Source organism: Ursus arctos, unplaced genomic scaffold, assembly GCF_023065955.2.
Source record: "Ursus arctos isolate Adak ecotype North America unplaced genomic scaffold, UrsArc2.0 scaffold_5, whole genome shotgun sequence".
NCBI classification, from domain to species: domain Eukaryota; kingdom Metazoa; phylum Chordata; class Mammalia; order Carnivora; family Ursidae; genus Ursus; species Ursus arctos.
In genome coordinates this window covers 72,044,947-72,064,925 of record NW_026623067.1, presented here as the reverse complement: position 1 = coordinate 72,064,925, position 19,979 = coordinate 72,044,947, and the positions used below count along the sequence as shown (strand labels likewise).

At 37.4% G+C, this 19,979-nt stretch overlaps 1 protein-coding gene across 1 annotated transcript in view; it reads right to left on the bottom strand.

The window, feature by feature from the left end:
* The window catches only part of ADGRV1 (adhesion G protein-coupled receptor V1), a 508,055-nt gene that overhangs the window by 345,302 nt on the left and 142,774 nt on the right, over window positions 1-19,979 (bottom strand). The window contains exons 50-55 of the mRNA XM_026498632.4: window positions 19,380-19,502; window positions 13,247-13,469; window positions 12,715-12,919; window positions 7,215-7,361; window positions 2,801-3,056; window positions 1,014-1,216 (exon numbers count right to left, since the gene is read on the bottom strand). Of these exons, the coding sequence (XP_026354417.4) occupies window positions 1,014-1,216; window positions 2,801-3,056; window positions 7,215-7,361; window positions 12,715-12,919; window positions 13,247-13,469; window positions 19,380-19,502 (1,157 nt within the window). The remainder of the gene's footprint in view (window positions 1-1,013; window positions 1,217-2,800; window positions 3,057-7,214; window positions 7,362-12,714; window positions 12,920-13,246; window positions 13,470-19,379; window positions 19,503-19,979) is intronic.

Below are 19,979 nucleotides of genomic sequence, written 5' to 3'. Positions count from 1 at the left end.
TCCTCTCTCACTCCCCCGCTTGTGTTCCCTCTCTCACTGGCTATCTCTCTCTGTCAAATAGATAAACAAAATCTTTAAAAAAAAAAAAACTGTTTTTACTTCTGGATAGGTAATAAAAATTTTCAAAAGATACAAAGAATACACAGCAAACAGGAAAAGAAGCTTCTATTTTGTCCCATCCCTCATGTCTTTCCCAAAATGCCCTTTCTACAAGTCACTACTATCTATCACTAATAACGCTATTACTAACACTAATGTTACTATTCAACATTATCTTTATCTAATAATATTTATTTTTAATCTTGTTATATAGACTATTGTAATATATACAATATTTAGTTATTACATAATGTTATAAATAACACTATTAACTACTCTGCTTCCTTTTCTTTTTTTAAAGATTTTATTTATTTGTCAGAGAGAGAGAGAGGGAGGGAGCAGAAGCAGGGGGAGCAGCAGGCATAGGGAGAAGCAGGCTCCCTGCTAAGCGGGGAGCCCAATGTAGGATTCAATCCCAGGACCCTGGGATCATGACCTGAGCCGAAGGAGACGCTTAACGGACTGAGCCACCCAGGCATCCCTACTCTCAGCTTCTTCTGAATCATTACAGATATACACTTTTCTCCTTATATATGTGAGAGACCAGTAAAACCAGATCTAAACTCTCCAAAGAATAATCCTGATTTGAATAATTGTATCATGACATGAAAATACTGCCCTATCAAACCAACAATAAAAATAACCAGATTAATTTGGGCATTTTATTCATTCGCTCATTAGTTTAAAACTAACCAACCAACAAAATAGCGGATCCAATCAGACATATAATTAAATCCCAATTCAATTCTTCAAAGGTCCAACAATACTCCAGTTAGAGTACTCACAATTTTACATTGAAAAGCAACCTTTTCAAAGATTTTTATCATTAAGAGCATCACATTTTTTTAAATCAATTTTTATCTTTAAGAGCATTTCCTTTATTTTACATCCTATTCATTGCAGCCTAAACTTACCGGCAAAATGGCAACTTTGATGTGAGTTTCTTTTATGTTTTCTTTCATTATTATTATTGTTTCTTGTAGTACATAATCTTCATTCTCAGTAGCTTGATTATCAACGTGCAATAAGAAATTGGGTTTAGCTATCAAATGAATGGCAATGGCCCCAAACAGTCCTCTATCTCGAACAATCGGTAACTGAAGAATGGTGGTGTTGTCTGTGAGAAAGGCAGGTCTCAGGTAAACAAGATTTTCCATTTGTAGTTGATACCGATCCAAGGATTCAGGTGGAATATTCTGCACTATCCTAATGTACTCCCCCCCCCCAGGAGTATTTTGTGCTTTTGTCCCCCTTGTCCCCAAAGGTGTGCTGACAATCACTATACCTTATATCCCAGTTTTAAATCCTCACTTCAGGTTCTCTAATGCACCCTCCCACATTGCACATAACATGAGCTTTAACAAAAATGGCTGAAAATCTTAGGAAGGTACATAGGTGCAGATTGACAGCTAATTACAAATGCTAAGAAGATTTTGAAAATGAAAAATTGTGGGGCTCCAGGGTGGCTCAGTGAGTTAAGTGTCTGACTCTGGGTTTCAGCTCAGGTCATGATCTCAGAGTCGTGGGATCGAGCCCTGCATCTGGCTCTGTGCTCAGCACCGGAGTCGGCTTGTCCCTCTGCCCCCCGCCCTCAAATAAATAAATACATAAAATCTCAAAAAAAATGAAAAACATGCAAAGTCATCGTTTGATAACTTAATCATTAGAAGAAAAGTAATTTAGTTCTTATAGTGAAGTGTCTGTCACAAGGATCAAAGTATTTTGTAGCATCAATTTTTTTATTTCATTTTTTAGATTTTTAAAATTAAATTTTGCTATATAAATGGACCAAAAAATGCTTGCCAATCTTCGCCACTGGTCTGTGAGGTCTTAAAAACCTAAGACTGTGTCTTTGTTTCCAGAACACACAGCACAATTTGTGGCACTTACTAGGTGCATCAAAATGTTTGCTGAATGAACAAATGAACATATTTTAAGTCTACCACTTCTGTTCCCATATATACAGACATAAAAGCCCAGGTGCATAATTACATGTCATTTTTTCCATCAACTATTTAAATAAAAGGTCTTTGAAAGATGTCCATGTTCCTGTCTGAAACTTTTAGAGGCTTCACACATTGCATATTCTAAATAAATACATACATGTTCAAATATATTTGTTCAAATAAATCAAATGGCCTTTATCTACAAAAATCTATTTATCCTACAACTGATACGAATAGTTATTTAGGCAAAGATCTCAGCACTGAGCTTAAAGGAAATAGGGACTGATTACTTACACTTCACAGAAAAATTATTCTAATTACAGCTTTGGGTTTAACAGTTAATACCCTGAGCACCAAATGTATCTCACTGTGTTGCTTATTGTTCCCTATAACTGTTGAAAATCTATATAGAGGAATCTGAGACGGGAAAGAGAACAGATAAATAAACGATGAAGAAGAGAAAGTAAAATAAAAACCCTTCACCTTTATTGCAATGACTAAAATATTAATATTTCTATTATGACAGTAAAGTCTCAAAAGAGTACACCCATTTCTTATAGCACTATTGCTGAGTGATTACATGATCATAAAATTTAATAAAAAGTAAAAAGGATTGTGATCTGTCAAACTAAAATATGTGTGTGTGTGTGTATATATACATATTATATATAGGGGATTTATATTCCTCTTAAACATTATAATTAAATTACTCAATAAAACTTACTAGAACCTGAAAAATATTTAACAACATTTACCTTTAGGTTCTGCTACTCTAACGAAGAGAAACTCAGAGTGCCAACCCACCAAGCCATAAGGTGAGTCATTGGACAGAGTCGTTATCACAGATTTGTTTCTTTTCTGATCAATGGTAGCACCTTTTGATGGGTCCTCAACCCCTTCTGTGGTAATCCGAATGAGTGTTATGCTCACAATCTCTGATAACTCTGGTACATCATCAGCAAGAACAGTCAGAGTGATCGTAGACAGTGCCTGGCCTTCAGAAAATGAAATCTAAAATTTTAAAGAAAGAAGATTTTATTTATTTTGTAATTATCACTGTGCAATAAGAATTTTGAAAGATTAAATTTTCTTTCAGTATCGACCACAACTTAAATAATGAGACGATTTCAGCAACACAATATAATCCATTAACTGTTTCTCATATTAAAAACAGAAGATTGTTAGGAAAAAAAAAGAAAAAAAGTAAATCATTACGGAAACTTAACCTGATAAAACATATACCCAAATTATCACTTCCTGAAGCCTACATTCTATTAAAATATAGAATACATAGTCTCTCAGGGAGTCTAAGTCCTGGATAACATATTTTTTTTAAATCTATAAAGATAAAAGAAGGTGACATACTAGTTTAAACATTTTTCTCTACAAAAATTGTCCAGGATTGCTATTTCCTTTGGTTAAACGCTGAATAGATGTATAATTTAAGAATGAATCAACCAAAATAGAGGTAAAGAGAGAAAGATAAAAAGAGATACAAATCAAAGCATCTCTCTCCTCCTGCTGTGCCTCTATTGTCGAGTCAAATCCACAGTTGCTAAAAGGCATCTGAAATCCTTTCTTTTTCCTTTTTTTTAATTTTTATTTTTTATTTTTTTTATGTAAAGTTCGATGATTCATTAGTTGTGTATAACACCCAGTGCACCATGCAATACGTGCCCTCCTTACTACCCATCACCAGCCTATCCCATTCCCCCACCCCCCTCCCCTCTGAAGCCCTCAGTTTGTTTCTCAGAGTCCATAGTCTCTCATGCTTCATTTCCCCTTCTGATTACCCCCCCTTTCTTTATCTCTTTCTTCTCCTACCGATCTTCCTAGTTCTTATGTTCCATAGATGAGAGAAACCATATGATAATTGTCTTTCTCTGCTTGACTTATTTCACTTAGCATTATCTCCTCCAGTGCCGTCCATGTTGCAGCAAATGTTGAAAAATCGTTCTTTTTGAAAGCTGAGTAACATTCCATTGTATATATGGACCACAACTTCTTAATCCAGTCATCTGTTGAAGGGCATCTCGGCTCCTTCCACGATTTAGCTATTGTGGACAATGCTGCTATGAACATTGGGGTGCATGTGGTCCTTCTCTTCACTACGTCTGTCTCTTTGGGGTAAATATCCAGTAGTGCAATGGCTGGGTATTAGGGTAGCTCAATTTTTAACTTTTTAAGGGACCTCCACACTGTTTTCCAGAGTGGCTGTACCAACTTGCATTCCCACCAACAATGTAGCAGGGATCCCCTTTCTCCACATCCTCTCCAACAATTGTTGTTTCTTGCCTTGTCAATTTTTGCCATTCTAACTGGCATAAGGTGGTATCTTAGTGTGGTTTTGATTTGAATTTCCCTGATGGCTAATGATTTTGAACATTTTTTCATGTGTCTGTTAGCCATTTGTATGTCTTCATTGGAAAAGTGTCTGTTCATATCTTCTGCCCATTTTATGATTTGTTTATTTGTTTCTTGTGTATTGAGTTTGAGAAGTTCTTTGTAGATCTTGGATACCAGTCTTTTATCTGTAGTATCATTTGCAAATATCTTCTCCCATTCCGTGGGCTGCCTCTTAGTTTTTTTGACTTTTTCCTTGGCTGTGCAGAAGCTTTTTATCTTGATGAAGTCCCACAAGTTCATTCTATCTTTTGTTTCTCTTGCCTTTGGAGATGTGTCATGAAAAAGGTTGCTGTGGCTGATGTTGTAGAGGTTGCTGCCTATGCTCTCCTCTAGGATTTTGATGGATTCCTGTCTCACATAGAGGTCTTTCATCCATTTAGAGTTTAATTTTGTGTATGGTGTGAGAGAGTGGTCAGGTTTCATTCTTTTGCATGTAGCTGACCAATTTTCCCAGCACCATTTATTGAAGAGACTGTCTTTTTTCCACTGGATGTTTTTTCCCGCTTTATCAAAGATTAGTTGCCCAAAGAGACGAGGGTCCATTTCTGGGTTCTCTATTCTGTTCCATTGGTCTATGTGTCTGTTTTTGTGCCAGTACCATGCTGTCTTTGTGATCACAGCTTTGTAGTACAGCTTGAAATCCAGCATTGTGATGTCCCCAGCTTTGTTTTTCCTTTTCAACAATTCCTTGGCTATTCGGGGCCTTTTCTGGTTCCACACAAATTTAAGGGCTGCTTGTTCCAGTTCTTTGACAAATGTCATTGGTATTTTGATTGGGATAACATTGAAAGTGTAGATTGCTCTGGGTAGCATGGGCATTTTAACTATGTTAATTCTTCCGATCCATGAGCATGGAATATTTTTCCATCTTTCTGTGTCTTCTTCAATGTCTTTCAAGAGTGATTTGTAGTTTCTAGAATATAGATCCTTTATGTCTCTGGTTAATTTTGGTGCTATTGTAAATTGGATGGATTCCCTAATTTCTCTTTCTTCAGTCTCATTATTCGTGTATAGAAATACAACTGATTTCTGAGCATTGATTTTTCTGATAGGGCTTCCGTCTGCTCTTGAATGTCATTTCCAATTGCTCTCCACCTTATACCCTATTCTCTAGCAACATGACTACAAACTACAATCATTCAAACTAATATTCTAGGACCATTTTGTTGACACTTATCTCTCCACCTAAAGAAGGCACTTGAGGATATAAACTCAAGAGCTTTATTAATAAAATCAGCAGTCAGAAAACTACCACTCTTTGGCAAAATCCTTTTCATCAAGTTTTACTGGAATACAGCCAAGTTCATTCAATTACATACTGTCCAGCACTTTACTAAGATACAAAGGCAAAGCTGGGTATCTAGGAAAGAGCTGTAATAGTGTACAAGTCTAAAATATTCACTGTCTGGCCCTTTACAGAAAAAGTTTACTGAGTCTTGAGTAAAATAATTAATTCTTCCAAATATAGTCTACACTTAAGATATTATTATGCATTTAAATAGAAATCATTTTAATCATGTTTATATAAGAAATATTAATTGGGAAAATATAATTCAGAACATACAGAGACTAGATAGATACAACTTACATAGTTGAATATATAGTTTTGGTAACTTGTGTAAAGTAAATATTCAATGCAATAAAATTTGCCCTAACATTTTTAAGACACTGGAGCCCTAATCTCCTTTCAAACGATACAGAAACCTACAAATGTTGGACCATAACATTCATCTTTTTTTGAGATCATTTCATGAGAGGCCTTTTAAAGGAACTCTCAGAGAAGCATTTGGGGAAAAAACAAGGATAAATCTATGAAACCCCAAATGAGTCTAGACCACCCATCTTCCAATTAGGAACTAAAGGTTCTTTAAACTCTCTCTTTGTGAATCATTTACTTCTCTGATCCAGTCTGATTCCATTCTTCAACCTGTGTCCCAATTTTATACTATCTTCCAATAGTAGATAAAGTGATCCTCTGCCCAGATCCCTTCTTGGGACTGATGTACCCATCTCCCAGCTGGTGGGAATAACAGCTTTTATGTTTCTCACTGGGAACTGCCTTCAGCTGCAGTAAACTTTCACTCAAGGTTATGTCCCACTAAGAAGGTGGTGTGAGGTCCCAGATGGCTAAAATAGGGATGCAAAATCTCAGCCTCCTTGCTCCAACTGGAAACAACTCCAAAGGACCAGCTCAGCTCCAGAACTTCCTCACAGACTCAACCCCGGTGCAACTATCCAGGGATCAACGTCCCCCTCTGCCCATTCCTACCTTCCTTGTTTCCTCATAGGTGCGTCTCCCCAGGAATCCACCCGCAACTCTCAATCTCAGAAACAGTCTACAAGAAACTCAACCTACATACGCAAAAATTCTCATCTGCTTTTTCATACATATGACTATCCTACATAAATTTGTTTCCTATTTACTGCTTCCATTTTACCCAAATCTTGAAACCACGTTTCCATCTCCAGTTTGATTGATTTGATCTTTCTGACAATGTAATACATCCATAATTTGGTCAAAACTTTTTACTGAACCTAAAAAGGGATTTTTTTTTTTTACAGATAATTTTGGAATTATAGAAAAAAAGAACAATAATCACAATATTAAAACTAACTTTAAATTGATTCCCTCTCTATGGTGATTAGTAGGAATCCAGTGTTGACATGGTTCAACTCAAACCTTTCATCCATAAGGGAGGTCCCATGCATCAATAGTAACTATAATTTAAAAGTGACTCTCCTATAATTTTAAAAATTACATACCACTCCTGAGGTAGGAAATATATCACTAATACTTCCATCAGCTTCCCACATTACGGTTATACGACCATATGTTCCTTTTAAGCGTTCAACATTCAAGGTTAAAAGGCTATCTTGCTCCATTTCTTCTACTTGTTTATATAATGAATTCTGAAAAACACACAGGAAGTCACAAGGGATTAGCAGAAAGTACCTAAGTAGGCTTTTATTTCATTCTGTTGTGCCTGTGCAAACTTCACAGTACTAAGCAACATGATACAACATGAAAACAACACAGTAAGAGTGAAAAAAACAAAGTTTAAAAAACAGCAGTATACAATGACCACAATTTTAATTTGAAAATACACGTATGAATAACTAAAAGACTAAGTTAAAGTAAATTAAAATGTTAATCATTACAGGATTATTTTTATTTTGTCTTCTTGTTTCTATAATTTTCAAATTTCTTCAACGAACATCTTGTTTTCACATTCAAAAAACATACACTTTTTGGAAAGCATTATATATAATACGTAAAGTTTGTAGAAATGAAAGGACACAGAGTCAGGAGATGAGGGAAGTCTTCTTCCCGTGTACAACTTCTGGCAACCCCTCTAGGTCTTTTTACTTCCCTGTAAAATAAGTTTTGGTCTACATGGCCTCTAGGATCCCACTCAAATGTAAAGACATCGTGAGAACCAGGGCACTCTTTCTGACCACTTGCAATTGTCTCTTATCCTTAAATTCATATCCTCTGAAATGTTCTACAGGCCGTGCCGTCTCCACTGATGGTGTTTCATCCTTACCTCCTAGTCTTTATGACTAATTTTCCTGCCAGAAATATGTCCTGCCCCTCTTCTCACCTAGACTCTGTGGCCTCTTTGCTCTGGTCCAGACTGATTTCTACCTCCACGTGACTGGAACTCCTCCTCTAACACTTGCAGCATCTCTTGAGAGCCGCTGAATGAACTTTTGCTCAAAATTAATGCTCCAAAGAATCCCTTCTTACAAGACCCCTAGTTTATTCATAAGCAATAAAGACAGAATATGGAGTATAAAGATTTTTTTAAAATCTTCCCAGGAATAGTTTTCTTTTTCTTGTCTTTTTACTATGGTAATCTGAAAAGAAATTCCTCCGTGAATTTCTTACAGCTTCTAAAAGCTTCTACTTAGAAAGTGAATTTGAGAAGATAACCTATCCTATGGCAGTGTTTTACATTGCATTTTAACATACTGTTACAAATGTTACATAGTAATAAAATCTTGCTCAAAGCATTCAGACATTCCTACAGAAAATATCTTGATTTAAAAATATGCATACGGGGCACCTGGCTGGGGCTCAGTCAGTACAGCATGTGACTCAACCTTGGGGGTTGTAAATTTGAGCCCCACGTTGGGTGTAGAGACTACCTAAAAATAAAAACTTTAAAGAAATAAAATATTCATATAATTTGTTCACAAACAACGCCTTCTCAAAGAGAAGGCTCTCTGGCTCTATGCCCTTTATTGATAAGGGATACTAAAATAAGAATTTAATACAGCCAGAAAATTATCAAGAAACTCTCTTTATCTACTAAAGCTTATCTTACAACAAGGTTGTCCAGACACAAGAGGCCTGTATTGAGGAATTCTACTGAATGGATTGAAAGAACCCAGGACACTATCTATTGGGAAATATTAAACCAGAGTACTTTAATGTCTCTAGAATAATCTTAGACCAAGTTTCACAAGGAGAAATCTCTCATAGAATGTGCTCCACATCTGTTCTTGTCCCAGGCACCCCAGCTCTGCCCTTTGTATTTGTACAACCCCGAGAAAGCCCTGTGAGTGTTCTGTCCCCCCCACCCCATGCATAATGATGGGGTCACACTAAGCACCTCCTGTATGCCAGGCACGTTTCTGGAATAAAGCTATGAACAAAGCAGTATCTCAGCTCTCACAGCCTTGCATTCTAGTAAGAGAAACTGACAACAGGCAAATAAGGCCATTATACGTTTCATAAGGAAGAACAAGGCAGGATAAAAAGGTACAGAATGATGGTGGGAAGGCACAATTTTCAGTCAGAGGAGGCCTTTCTGGTAAGGAGTCACTTCAGCAGAGACTGGAAGAGAGTGAGGAAACAAGTCGTGTCAGTACGTGGTGGGGACAGAGATGGTCCTCCTTCTTCCTCACCTTCCCCACTACAGCTCATGCCGTAGAGCTGCACTGTCCTACACAGCAGCCATTGGCCACACATGGCTACTGAGCACCTGAAATGTGCCTGGTCTCTACGTATCAAACGCACACTGGAGTCTGAAGACAACGTGTGGGAAAAAAATATGAAAAAGGATATAGAATATTTCATCAATCATTTTATGTTGGCTCATAACTGGGTTAAACAAAATAAAATATTAAAAATAATTTCACCTGTTTCTATTTTTTTAATGTGGCTAAAAAACCTAAAATATATATATATATACGTATATATATATATACGTATATATACGTATATATATATATACGTATATATACGTATAGTAGAATTACAATGTGAGATATATATACGTATATATATATATTTTATTACAATGTGAGATATATATATCTCACATTGTAATTCTACTATACGTATATATATATCTCACATTGTAATAAAATATATATATATACGTATATATATATACGTATATATATCTCACATTGTAATAAAATATATATATACGTATATATATATACGTATATATATCTCACATTGTAATAAAATATACATATATATATATTTTAGGTTTTTTAGCCACATTAAAAAAATAGAAACAGTATATATATATATATATACGTATATATATCTCACATTGTATATATATACGTATATATATACGTATATATATCTCACATTGTAATTCTACTGAGCAGAGCTGCTTCAGGGGAAGCTGACCTGCCTTCATCTCCAGAGATGGGCCAGACTGGGTAACAGGGTGATCCTACAACCCTTGTAAGCAATTGACTCAGGGCATTAGCACGTCCAAAACTCCTCATCTCATCCCACAACCCTGCTCCTTCTACGGTGATCCATATCTCGGGAAAGGCAAATGCCTGCTTCCTGTAGCTCTGTGGTTTATTGTTGAATTACTGCACTAGTTTCCTGTCTATTTCTGTCCTCGCCCACTTACATACAATCTAGTCTCAATCCTATGGCCAGCGTGGTTCTTTTAAAATGTGCGTCAGATCAAGTTGCTCTTCCACTCCAACCCTTTCCCTCGGGGACGGACTTCATTATGGTACTCAGGGGCTCGTGCAGCCGTGAGTTCACATAGTAAAATCCCTGCCATCCTTCAAAGGCCTGCTCTAAAGTTGGCCCTTGCCCGGTGTCTGGGAAGTTGGGTTTCAGGAGGATTCCAAGTTCCTGGAACTCATACTGGCTCCCTGTGCCTGAACTGTACTCACAATGTGGTTTATACTGAACACCTCTTTTCACTCTGGGAGTCTGGAATTTTGGCATGTGTCAGGCTGAGAGTGCCTGCATGATCAGTCCCCAGTTAAGACCCCAGACACTGAGTCTCTAAGGAGCTTCCCTGGTTGGTAACACCTCTCACATGTTGTCACAGTTCAACTCAGTGCTGGGGGAATTGAGTGTGTCCTTTGTGGCTAACCTGGGAGAGAGCTCTTGGAAACTTGTCCCTGGTTTCCTCTACACCTCCATCCCATATGCTTTTTCCCCTGATGATTTTGCTTTGTATCCCCTTCCCTGAGTATGACTAAACCCTGAGTCCTTTGAGTCCTCCTACCAAGGCATAAACCTGTGGGTGTTGCTGGGGAAGCCTGAAACAGGGGGCTGGCCCTTCACCTCTTGGGCCTCATCTCTCCCTTGTACACTGACTTCAGTCACGGTGGCCTCCTTCTGCAGCAGACGGGTGAGGCCTCTTCCTCTTATTGATGGCTCCCCCTGCCTTGAATGCTCTTCCCTGTCTCCTCCAGGTTCTCGTCCTCAGGTCACTTCCTCGGGGCCACCCTCCCTGATAGCCTATGTTTTATTTCTGGGCACATAACCTCCACCCCCATTATCATAATCTCCATCAGTTCGTCCTGCCTAACGTTCCTCCAGGGCACTTAACACCATCACACAGAGTACGGATGTCTCCCACATCTTTGTCTACTGTCTGTCTCCCTTTGCCTTCTCCATAATTTAGGACAATGAGGATAGAGATTTTTACTATTTTATTTTTTGATATATCTCTAACATCTGAAACAGTATCTGGTACATAGTAGGTGTTTGTTAAATAACTGCTACATGAATGAATAAATTAATGAACAGATGAATGAGTGGCCTTGTTGGTTCTGGCCAATGAGACATAAGAAGAGTTTTCTAGAGGCTTTTGAGAAATCTTTTCCTTACCCCAAGTGCCACATTTCTTTCTCCTCACCTGGACATAAACAAGAAAGCAGGGCCCTGCAATAACATCAGCTTTCAAACAACCAAATGAAGAATCAACTTTATGTTGGCAAAGTGGAGAAATGGAAAGAATCTGAGCCATGGTGACACAGTAAAGTATACATCCAACCCCAAAGCCAGTCTTCTCTGTGAACATGTTTTTGGTGTTTAAGCCACTTTTAGTTGGGTTTTCCTTACTTGCAGAATATTTCAGAGAACGATGCACGATAGCTGCAGCTATAACTCCAGTTAAGAAATCAAGATAGAGTTGGCAAACAGGTCTAAATGATGCAATATAAATGGGTGTCCTTTTGTTTATGGGTAAAGGAATATGAAGTCTGAGCATGGAAGTCGACCTGCTAAGATCTGCAAAGTTCTCTTTCGTCGGGAGAAAGCACCTCCATGTGTATAGTGTATATACGGTTACAAACATAACCCCCCCCCCACTCTCTCTCTCTCTCTCCCTCAATACACAAAGGACAGTAATATATTTCTGGGTGATGCATGTGACAAAACACAGTCTGTAGTCCATTTGAAACCTGCTTCATCATTACCCACCCCCTAGAGATAAGGCTAAAATGGAGCCAAACTCCAGGACTAAGGCAAACGGGTAACACTTCGCATTCAATCTTGTAAGATAATCAGTACAATAAAAAAGTTTAGGACAAGCTGATTCAGAGGTTTCAGTGTGTAGGAATTATGAGACATCAGTAAAGTTCACCATAAAATGCAGAGTAGGGGCATGAAATGGGGAAAGAGAAAGAAGAGAGGCTGAAGATACTCAAAGCAGGATTGAGTGCTGACAACATCTAATATATTAATCCAATAAATAGGGGCATCTGGGTGGCTCAGTTGGTTAAGTGTCTGACTCTTGATTTCAGCTCAGGTCATGATCTCAGGGTCAAGAGATTAAACCCCGCATCGGGCTCCATGCTTGGCACGGAGTCTGCTTGAGTTTCTCTCTCTTTCTCCCTTTTTCTCTGCCCTTCCCCCCACTCCCATGCTTTCCTGCTCTAAATAAATAAATAAATAAATAAATAAATAAATAAATAAAATCTTTAAAATAAATAAATACAATGAACAAATCATTTTGATTTCTAAGTGTGGGATCTTTACCTGAGCAAATCCAACGACTCCATAGGCATCATCATTAGACAGAATAGTTATTTTTACATAACCATTAATACCAATCTCTGCTCCTCCTTTGGGATTTTTAAGCTGAACTCTAAAAGATTCTTCTTCCTCTGGAACTGTATCATCAAGGATGTTTACAGCTATTACAGCTTCTCTGTCACCAGGTTCAAATATCAGTTCACCTGAACTAGCATAAGAAGTATATCAAATAAGTCAGCGGCAACAAGTCTCAGGCATATACATATACAAACCCATAAAACTCTCAGAACACTGATTAATAGTAAACATTTGGAAAAATCATATTTCATAAATAAAATTATAATACAAAATGTTTGTAATATTGATTACCTTCATAAAATAGATATTAAGAACTATGGAATAAAACCAAATTTCTAGATTACAAATTACTCTTATATTTTGTATATTTCCAGTCACTAAATAAACACTTCGAAATTAGGTGCCATATAAAACTATGGTGAGCATAAAGAGATTTTGTATAAAATGTTGAACCTACCTAGGAATAAAGTCAGACTGGCTAGAGATGTAGGCCAGCTCATATACGTGTGAGTGCACAGCTCCTACTAGAGCAATTAAACTCTTGCTTGAATTAAAGGACTTTACTGTAACAGAAGCTGCATCATGAGCAGAAGGGGCTTCCAGAATAGAGGAGAATTGATTCAGCTCTGAATTCCAGCAGTAAAGAGCAGACATAGCTTGGCCAATAAGAAGGATGTGGACTGTGGAAAAGAAAGAAAAGGCAACTACAGTGAAACGTGAATGTCACCGCACACACTTCCCTTCGTGGTACCAAACTAAAACTTTCTACACTCAAAGTTCCATTTTGATTTCTGGATAATTAAGTATGACCTGATTTCTGAAAATCAAAATATTACTTGAAATAACTAAATTTTTAAATGCTGTGGAGTGACCAAACCAGCCTAACAATAAACCCACAATCCACTTAATAAGAAACCACTGGATAGTAAAGCCCAAATGGATTGTGGACTCTCTGTATTCATCTCAGTATTTATTTGTTGGATAGCATGGTAGGACATTTTTAGAAGTGAAAAATATGCATAGTACCACAACGAAAAGTTTTATTTTTATATTTTCCATTCCTGTAACCATCCATAAATTCATGATGAACATAATTATAAATAGATTAAATACAAAAAAATTCTTAATTAAAAAGCTTAATCCTATATTTATATGGCACTTCTTAGATGTTGCTACAAAGCATTCAAATTTATGATATATTTTTTAAAGATTTTATTTATTTATTTATTTGACAGAGAGAAAGACAGCCAGCGAGAGAGGGAACACAAGCAGGGGGAGTGGGAGAGGAAGAAGCAGGCTCCCAGCAGAGGAGCCCTATGAGGGGCTCGATCCCAGGACTCTGGGATCATGCCCTGAGCCGAAGACAGACGCTTAACATCTGAGCCACCCAGGCATCCCTATGATTTTAATGCATAGATAATCTATAGAGTTGATCTTTAAAATACACTTAAGATTCTCTACATTGAATATTTTTTATTTTTTAATATTAATTAGAGACAATTAATAATTCTTTTCACTTGATGAATTCTTTTTTTTTTTTTTTTAAGTAGGCTCCACACCCAGTATGGAGCCCAGCGTGGGGCTTGAACTCACAACCCTGAGATCAAGACCTAAACTGAGATCAAGAGTCAGATGCTTAACCGACTGAGCCACATAGGTGCCGCTTCACTTTATAAATTCTTAAAGGTGGTAATTAGGCCAAAGGATATGAACAAATTTATGATCTCAGAGTATAGGCTGCCAAAGCTTTTTGAAATTTTGGTAGGAGAACGTGTTCTTAATGAGTCAATGCAATGGCAAATATTAGCAAATATGCAGGGGATAGGGGCTTAGTACATGGTAAAGGAGGGGAAATTCGCAGTCAGGGAGCTTACTACATTGTACATGCCACTGAGCAATCTTCAGACTGAAAACTAGGGAGAAGCGTCAGAAACCACCAGAAACATGCACAAATTCCAATACCTAAAGAAACACATCGGAACATAAAGATACCAACTAAGATGGGTTTGGTTATTAAAACAGCACATAGAACTAGAAACCATGAAAATTTCAGCCTATACGGTTACAATGGAAGATCCATATCGCTACTCTTAAATATCAAGAATTAATCATTATGTTTATTTATGGTAATTATTTAAGTACTATTGCAGGTTAGTAAATGTTGCATAAGAGGTAAAAATCAAGAAAATGTTATTAATAAAGTTGCTTTTTAAAAAATGACTATATATTTTTCATATAGCTCTGTGAAACTGAAGATACTCAGTAAAGAGCAAATTCCTCAGACGGATCTCAACATCTCCCCTTTAAATGATTCTACAGTCTCAATCCATCAATCAATCAATCTACAGGCTCAACCAAAATCATAAAGTGTTCTGAGCATCACTGATTATCTTAATCCTTGCAGATATACCCTGTTTACTTCCTCCCAATCTGAAAAGTATGAGAAAGCAGCAAATAATCAGACATTCAGAGTAGGAAAAGTACAGGGCTCAAATCTGCACTTTTGTATGCAGAGTGTTTTCTCAGAAAATAGCCATTTGTACTATTTAAGATCATAGAACTGGGCCAGGAGTTTATAAGGAAAAAAAAAAAAACCTAAGTCTCTACTCTGGGGAACAGAATTTTAACTGGAACTAATTACAGAATTCCCTTCCAGTTAGCAAAACTATAAATAAACAAACAAAAGGATCCCAAAGGAAGGCAACTGGCTGAGATTATTTAAGGAGTGAGCATACAGAGAGCAGTCCCAGGACCGAGTGCTAGAGTGAGCATTCCTAGCACTTAAGAGATCTGGGAGAAGAAGAAACGGGTAACACATAGGACAGCCAGAGAGGGCTGCATGGGAAGCAGTGTCCTCAGGACAGGGCGGGATTCCAATGCGAGGAGATGAGGGACATTCTGAGAGAAGTTCCAGAGTTTCTGTTCTAGGGGTGCTGTGGAAGGGTCTGGGGAGTTGGGCGAGGGCGAGATTTGAGCCTCTAGTCTCGAAATTATGGCTCATGTGGTCCAGAGCACGCACAGACCAGATGGGATGAGTCGCTTTCTCCCAAGGCGGCCTAGGCTGCATATGTTGACTACACAGGGATGAAGAGAGTGATAAATTCATCCAAGTAATTTCCACAGATGATGATTTTCAGAGGGGATAGTTTTGGCGAAGCGGAGAGTGTTGGGGAATGAAGGAGAGGGGTAGGGGTAAGTGTCTCTCCAGCAGAATTAATTACATGGCTCTTCCTTATAGAAACTTTCTGGGCATCCCTTAGACCTGGTCAAATTTTCTCCATTTTGTGGTAGGAGAGCACTCTATTCTCTCACAGCAGTTAGGTTTGTAGTTAGAAGCTTATTTGCGTTATTATGCATCATGTCTCTCTTCCCTATTGCACGTTAAAACTTCTTCAGAGCAGGGGGTATAAAAGATTTTGTTTACTCTTGTCTCCTCAGGGCCTACCACTATGCCTGGTACGTAAGTGGCATTTTAAAAATCTATTAAATAATGAAGGAGAGAAGGAAGAAGGGAAAGATAAGTTTATATGTCCTAGCAGCCTTTGTCATATTCATTCTTCCTTTTCCATTTAAAGAATGTAGTTTCTACCTAATAATCTCTGTCAAGTCATTAAGCAGAATAAATATGTAATCCTCACAGTCATGGCTCCAATCTAATATTTGACATATTCAAAATAAGAAAGTCCTTGAATATTATTTAATGCATAATTTCAGCTTTCAGGGGATCTATAATAAGCCATTCTAAATAATTACTTATAATCTTTTCATACTTCTACAACCTCAAGTCACAGAAACAAAAGAAATAAAAAGACCTCACAATGGGTCCCTTAACAAGCCTCTGGCAGAATTTTTCATAAATTCTTTTAGAAAGTGTGCCTATTCTATTTCTTTAAAAATCTTTAAAGGGAATTCTATAACTTCAATTAACAGCCCATTCAGGCAGCACTTGTCATCCTAAAAAACATTCATTAGGAAACTATTTTGAATTATAATAAGTGACTCAAGTAGATACAGTTAGTCCACTTGAAAACTTGAGGTACAAGAAAAGCAAAAATAATAAAGCCACAAAATTAAAGGACAAGTAGACACAAACCAAACAAACACATGATGAAAGATACATAATTTATGTATAAATCAACTGTTGAGTGAATGATGAGAAAGTCACAGAGCTGTATTTCACAGGATAACATCACAGCTTCATGGCCTGTCAGAAGCTGACAAATAAAGAGAATTTATTTATGGAGAGGAAGTTCAGAACAGAGACAGACACAGGACTCTGACAGCAGAGTGAACCTGGAGTGGAGGCCAGGGTCTGGCAGAACGTGGTGTGGGGACACAGGGCCGAGGAGGGGTAGGGCACAGGGAGACAAAGCACAATGAGATAGATAATCCATAAAAAATGAGAGATAAGTAAGATCTGATTCCTGGACCGCGGGGGAAATGACTGCAGGAGACAGTGTGTAAGGATTACAGTGCCTGATACAGAAAATGGCAGCCAGGCACCTAGGAGAAAAAAGACAAGAATAGACGCCTGGGTTGGTGCTAAATCCTCTACTCCTCTCAATATCATTTATTTTGTAGATTTTGGCTCTTGTGAGTTCAACGATCTGAATGCATCGAAGTCTCCAAAATCTAAACCTCTAATTGATTTCTTCAGTGCCACGTCTCTAACCATCACAGAGGCTTCTGTATCGACTCCTGCCTGGGTAGTTGCAAACTATTGCATCCAGCATATTCTATACGCCAAAGCTAGGTGGAGTTATAAAACATGCCTTTGATCATCACTTGCCTTTGAAATGCCTTCAAGGATTTCTCTACCCCAATAATGCTCAGAGTGTCGTCCCCAAACCCTTAGCGGTCACTGAAGCACTTCGGGAGGGTCTGTGAAGTCAAAGCTATTTTTGTAGTAATACTAAGATGTTATTTGTCTACGTCATTCTCATTCTTTCATGAGCGTATGTGGGATTTTCTAGAGGCCATATGACCAGTAATATTACAGTAAGTAGAACACAGACACAGACACGAGAATACAGATGTTGTCTATTAAGGCAGACATGAGAGAAATTTGCAAAAAGTAATACCACCCTTCTTACAAAAATGTTGTTTTGGAAAATATGTTTTTTATAAATAAAAAATGCTATTTTCATTCACATGTAATGAGTTCACTACTATCATTCTCAATTGAATTAGCAAGTATCTTTAAAATTTTTCCTCTTTAATTTCTAATACAATAAATATCAGTGGATAGAATACACATGAAATCCTTAAATTTTTAAGAGGGTGAAAAGTTCCTAAGGGAAAACTATTCAGGAACCACTGAACCATCCAAACACAGATCAAATCTTAAGCCTGGCATTTTAGACCTTCTTGTATAGACGCTAGTGTATGTTTCCAACCTTACCACCACTACATTCTGAGTCAAACCCACTGTCCCCACCACCTAGTCTGCTCCTTGTGCCCACAAGGTCATATATACTTCTACCTTTCTCTTTTGCTGACACCTTTCCCTCTACCCACAACATTTCCTACCAGCCTTCCCAGGCCTAGGTCAAGGTCTGCGCTGAGACCTCTTACCCACTTCAATTCTACTAATCACAGGACAAATGCGCCTGGACTTCAATCTTGAATTATTGTCTTAATATTTTTCTGGCTTCTCCAACCACACATTAAACCTTTGAAGGCAAAGAACTCTTCATAACTTTAAACAATGACTTCCATATAATATCTAATCAATAAATGGGTGCTGTTTAATTCATACAAAATTGCTGTCTCAATATAAAAGCAGAACTTTGATTTATCCGGACTCACAGGCTGAGTCACTTGGTTTGGCTGCCAAGTTTCCCTGGGCACCTCAACAGGAGACATGCTGACTCACTGAGCGTGCCCCCTGCATTGTTCACCCCTGCTCTGGGAGGCAGCCCCACAGGCTCCTCAGGCCAAATGCTGCTGCCTTCTGAGCCTTATTACCACGGGCCCACCCAAGTGATTCTTCACCAACTCTGAATTGGTCCTATGGCCTCCAGACAACATTCACCCCTTGGTTTCTCACTAACAGACTTTGTTTTGGAAACCACTAAAAATAAAATTATTGCTTATGTTTCTGATATGTGGATTAAAGTACAGAAAACCAAGAAAGGATCAGACTGGAAGAAGGATGGGAGAGTGTTCACTCTCTCTCTCTAAGGGAAAAGGACCACAGAGTTCTTAATAATCTGTTTATGACTTAAAAATACTTTAATGCAGATACCTGTTATCCTCATGTATTTTCATATTTAAAACATATGTAATGTCTCTCACCATTTTTTCTCTAGACAAAATAAATATATCACACCTTACTATATCCTTCACTAATATTTTCTGCCATATTTCAGTATTTCTGATTCTTCTCAAGTGCAATGCCCATTTTAAAAGTATTAGTCCTTTTGAATTTCTAGGATTTCCAGAAATATTTCCGTTAAGATCCTGATTTTACATCCTTATTAAAACGCTCAGTGTCTGGCAATGTGAAACTCTTTCTAATTCAAAATGATTAAAATTATTCTAGCTGTCCACACTGCATTTCAGATTAGTTAGCAGTTTAAAAACCTTACCTATTCCTGAAGCTGGAGTAAAGGAGTAGATCCTATTAACAGCAGCAAAATCCAGAGATTGAAAATATCTGAAAGAGGACTGTCCTGTCTCCCAGATGAAAATATCAATTGAATTCTGATTTCCTAAAATAATGGAATAAAAGTCAAATCTGAAGGCAAAAGTTACAGGGGAAAAAAAATGACAAGATTACACAGTAAAAAAATTTAAAAAATATCAAATTTATTTTTAAAAACAAATTTAGTATGATGTTCCTCCAAATTCATTTAGTTAAGCAAAAATACAACCTAGTAGGAAGCACTTCAAATGTCTTTTCACATTTACCATATCAAGTACATACATGGCTGGCCACTGATTAATCATGACCTGATATTAAAGAAAGAACAGTGACACATGTTTTGTTTTTTAGGAATGTTGAAATTTTACCTATGAAAGTTCCATTAGGCAGAAGAAAGCATATTTATATTCAGAGAATATTTTCAGATAGTCTTATCAAAAGTCGCTGAGTACTATCTATTACTACTATAATTTACCCATGGCTCCCCAGGTATAGTCATATAAAATGTCACTGTTTGCACTTTGGATATAAGATCTTCAGAAAT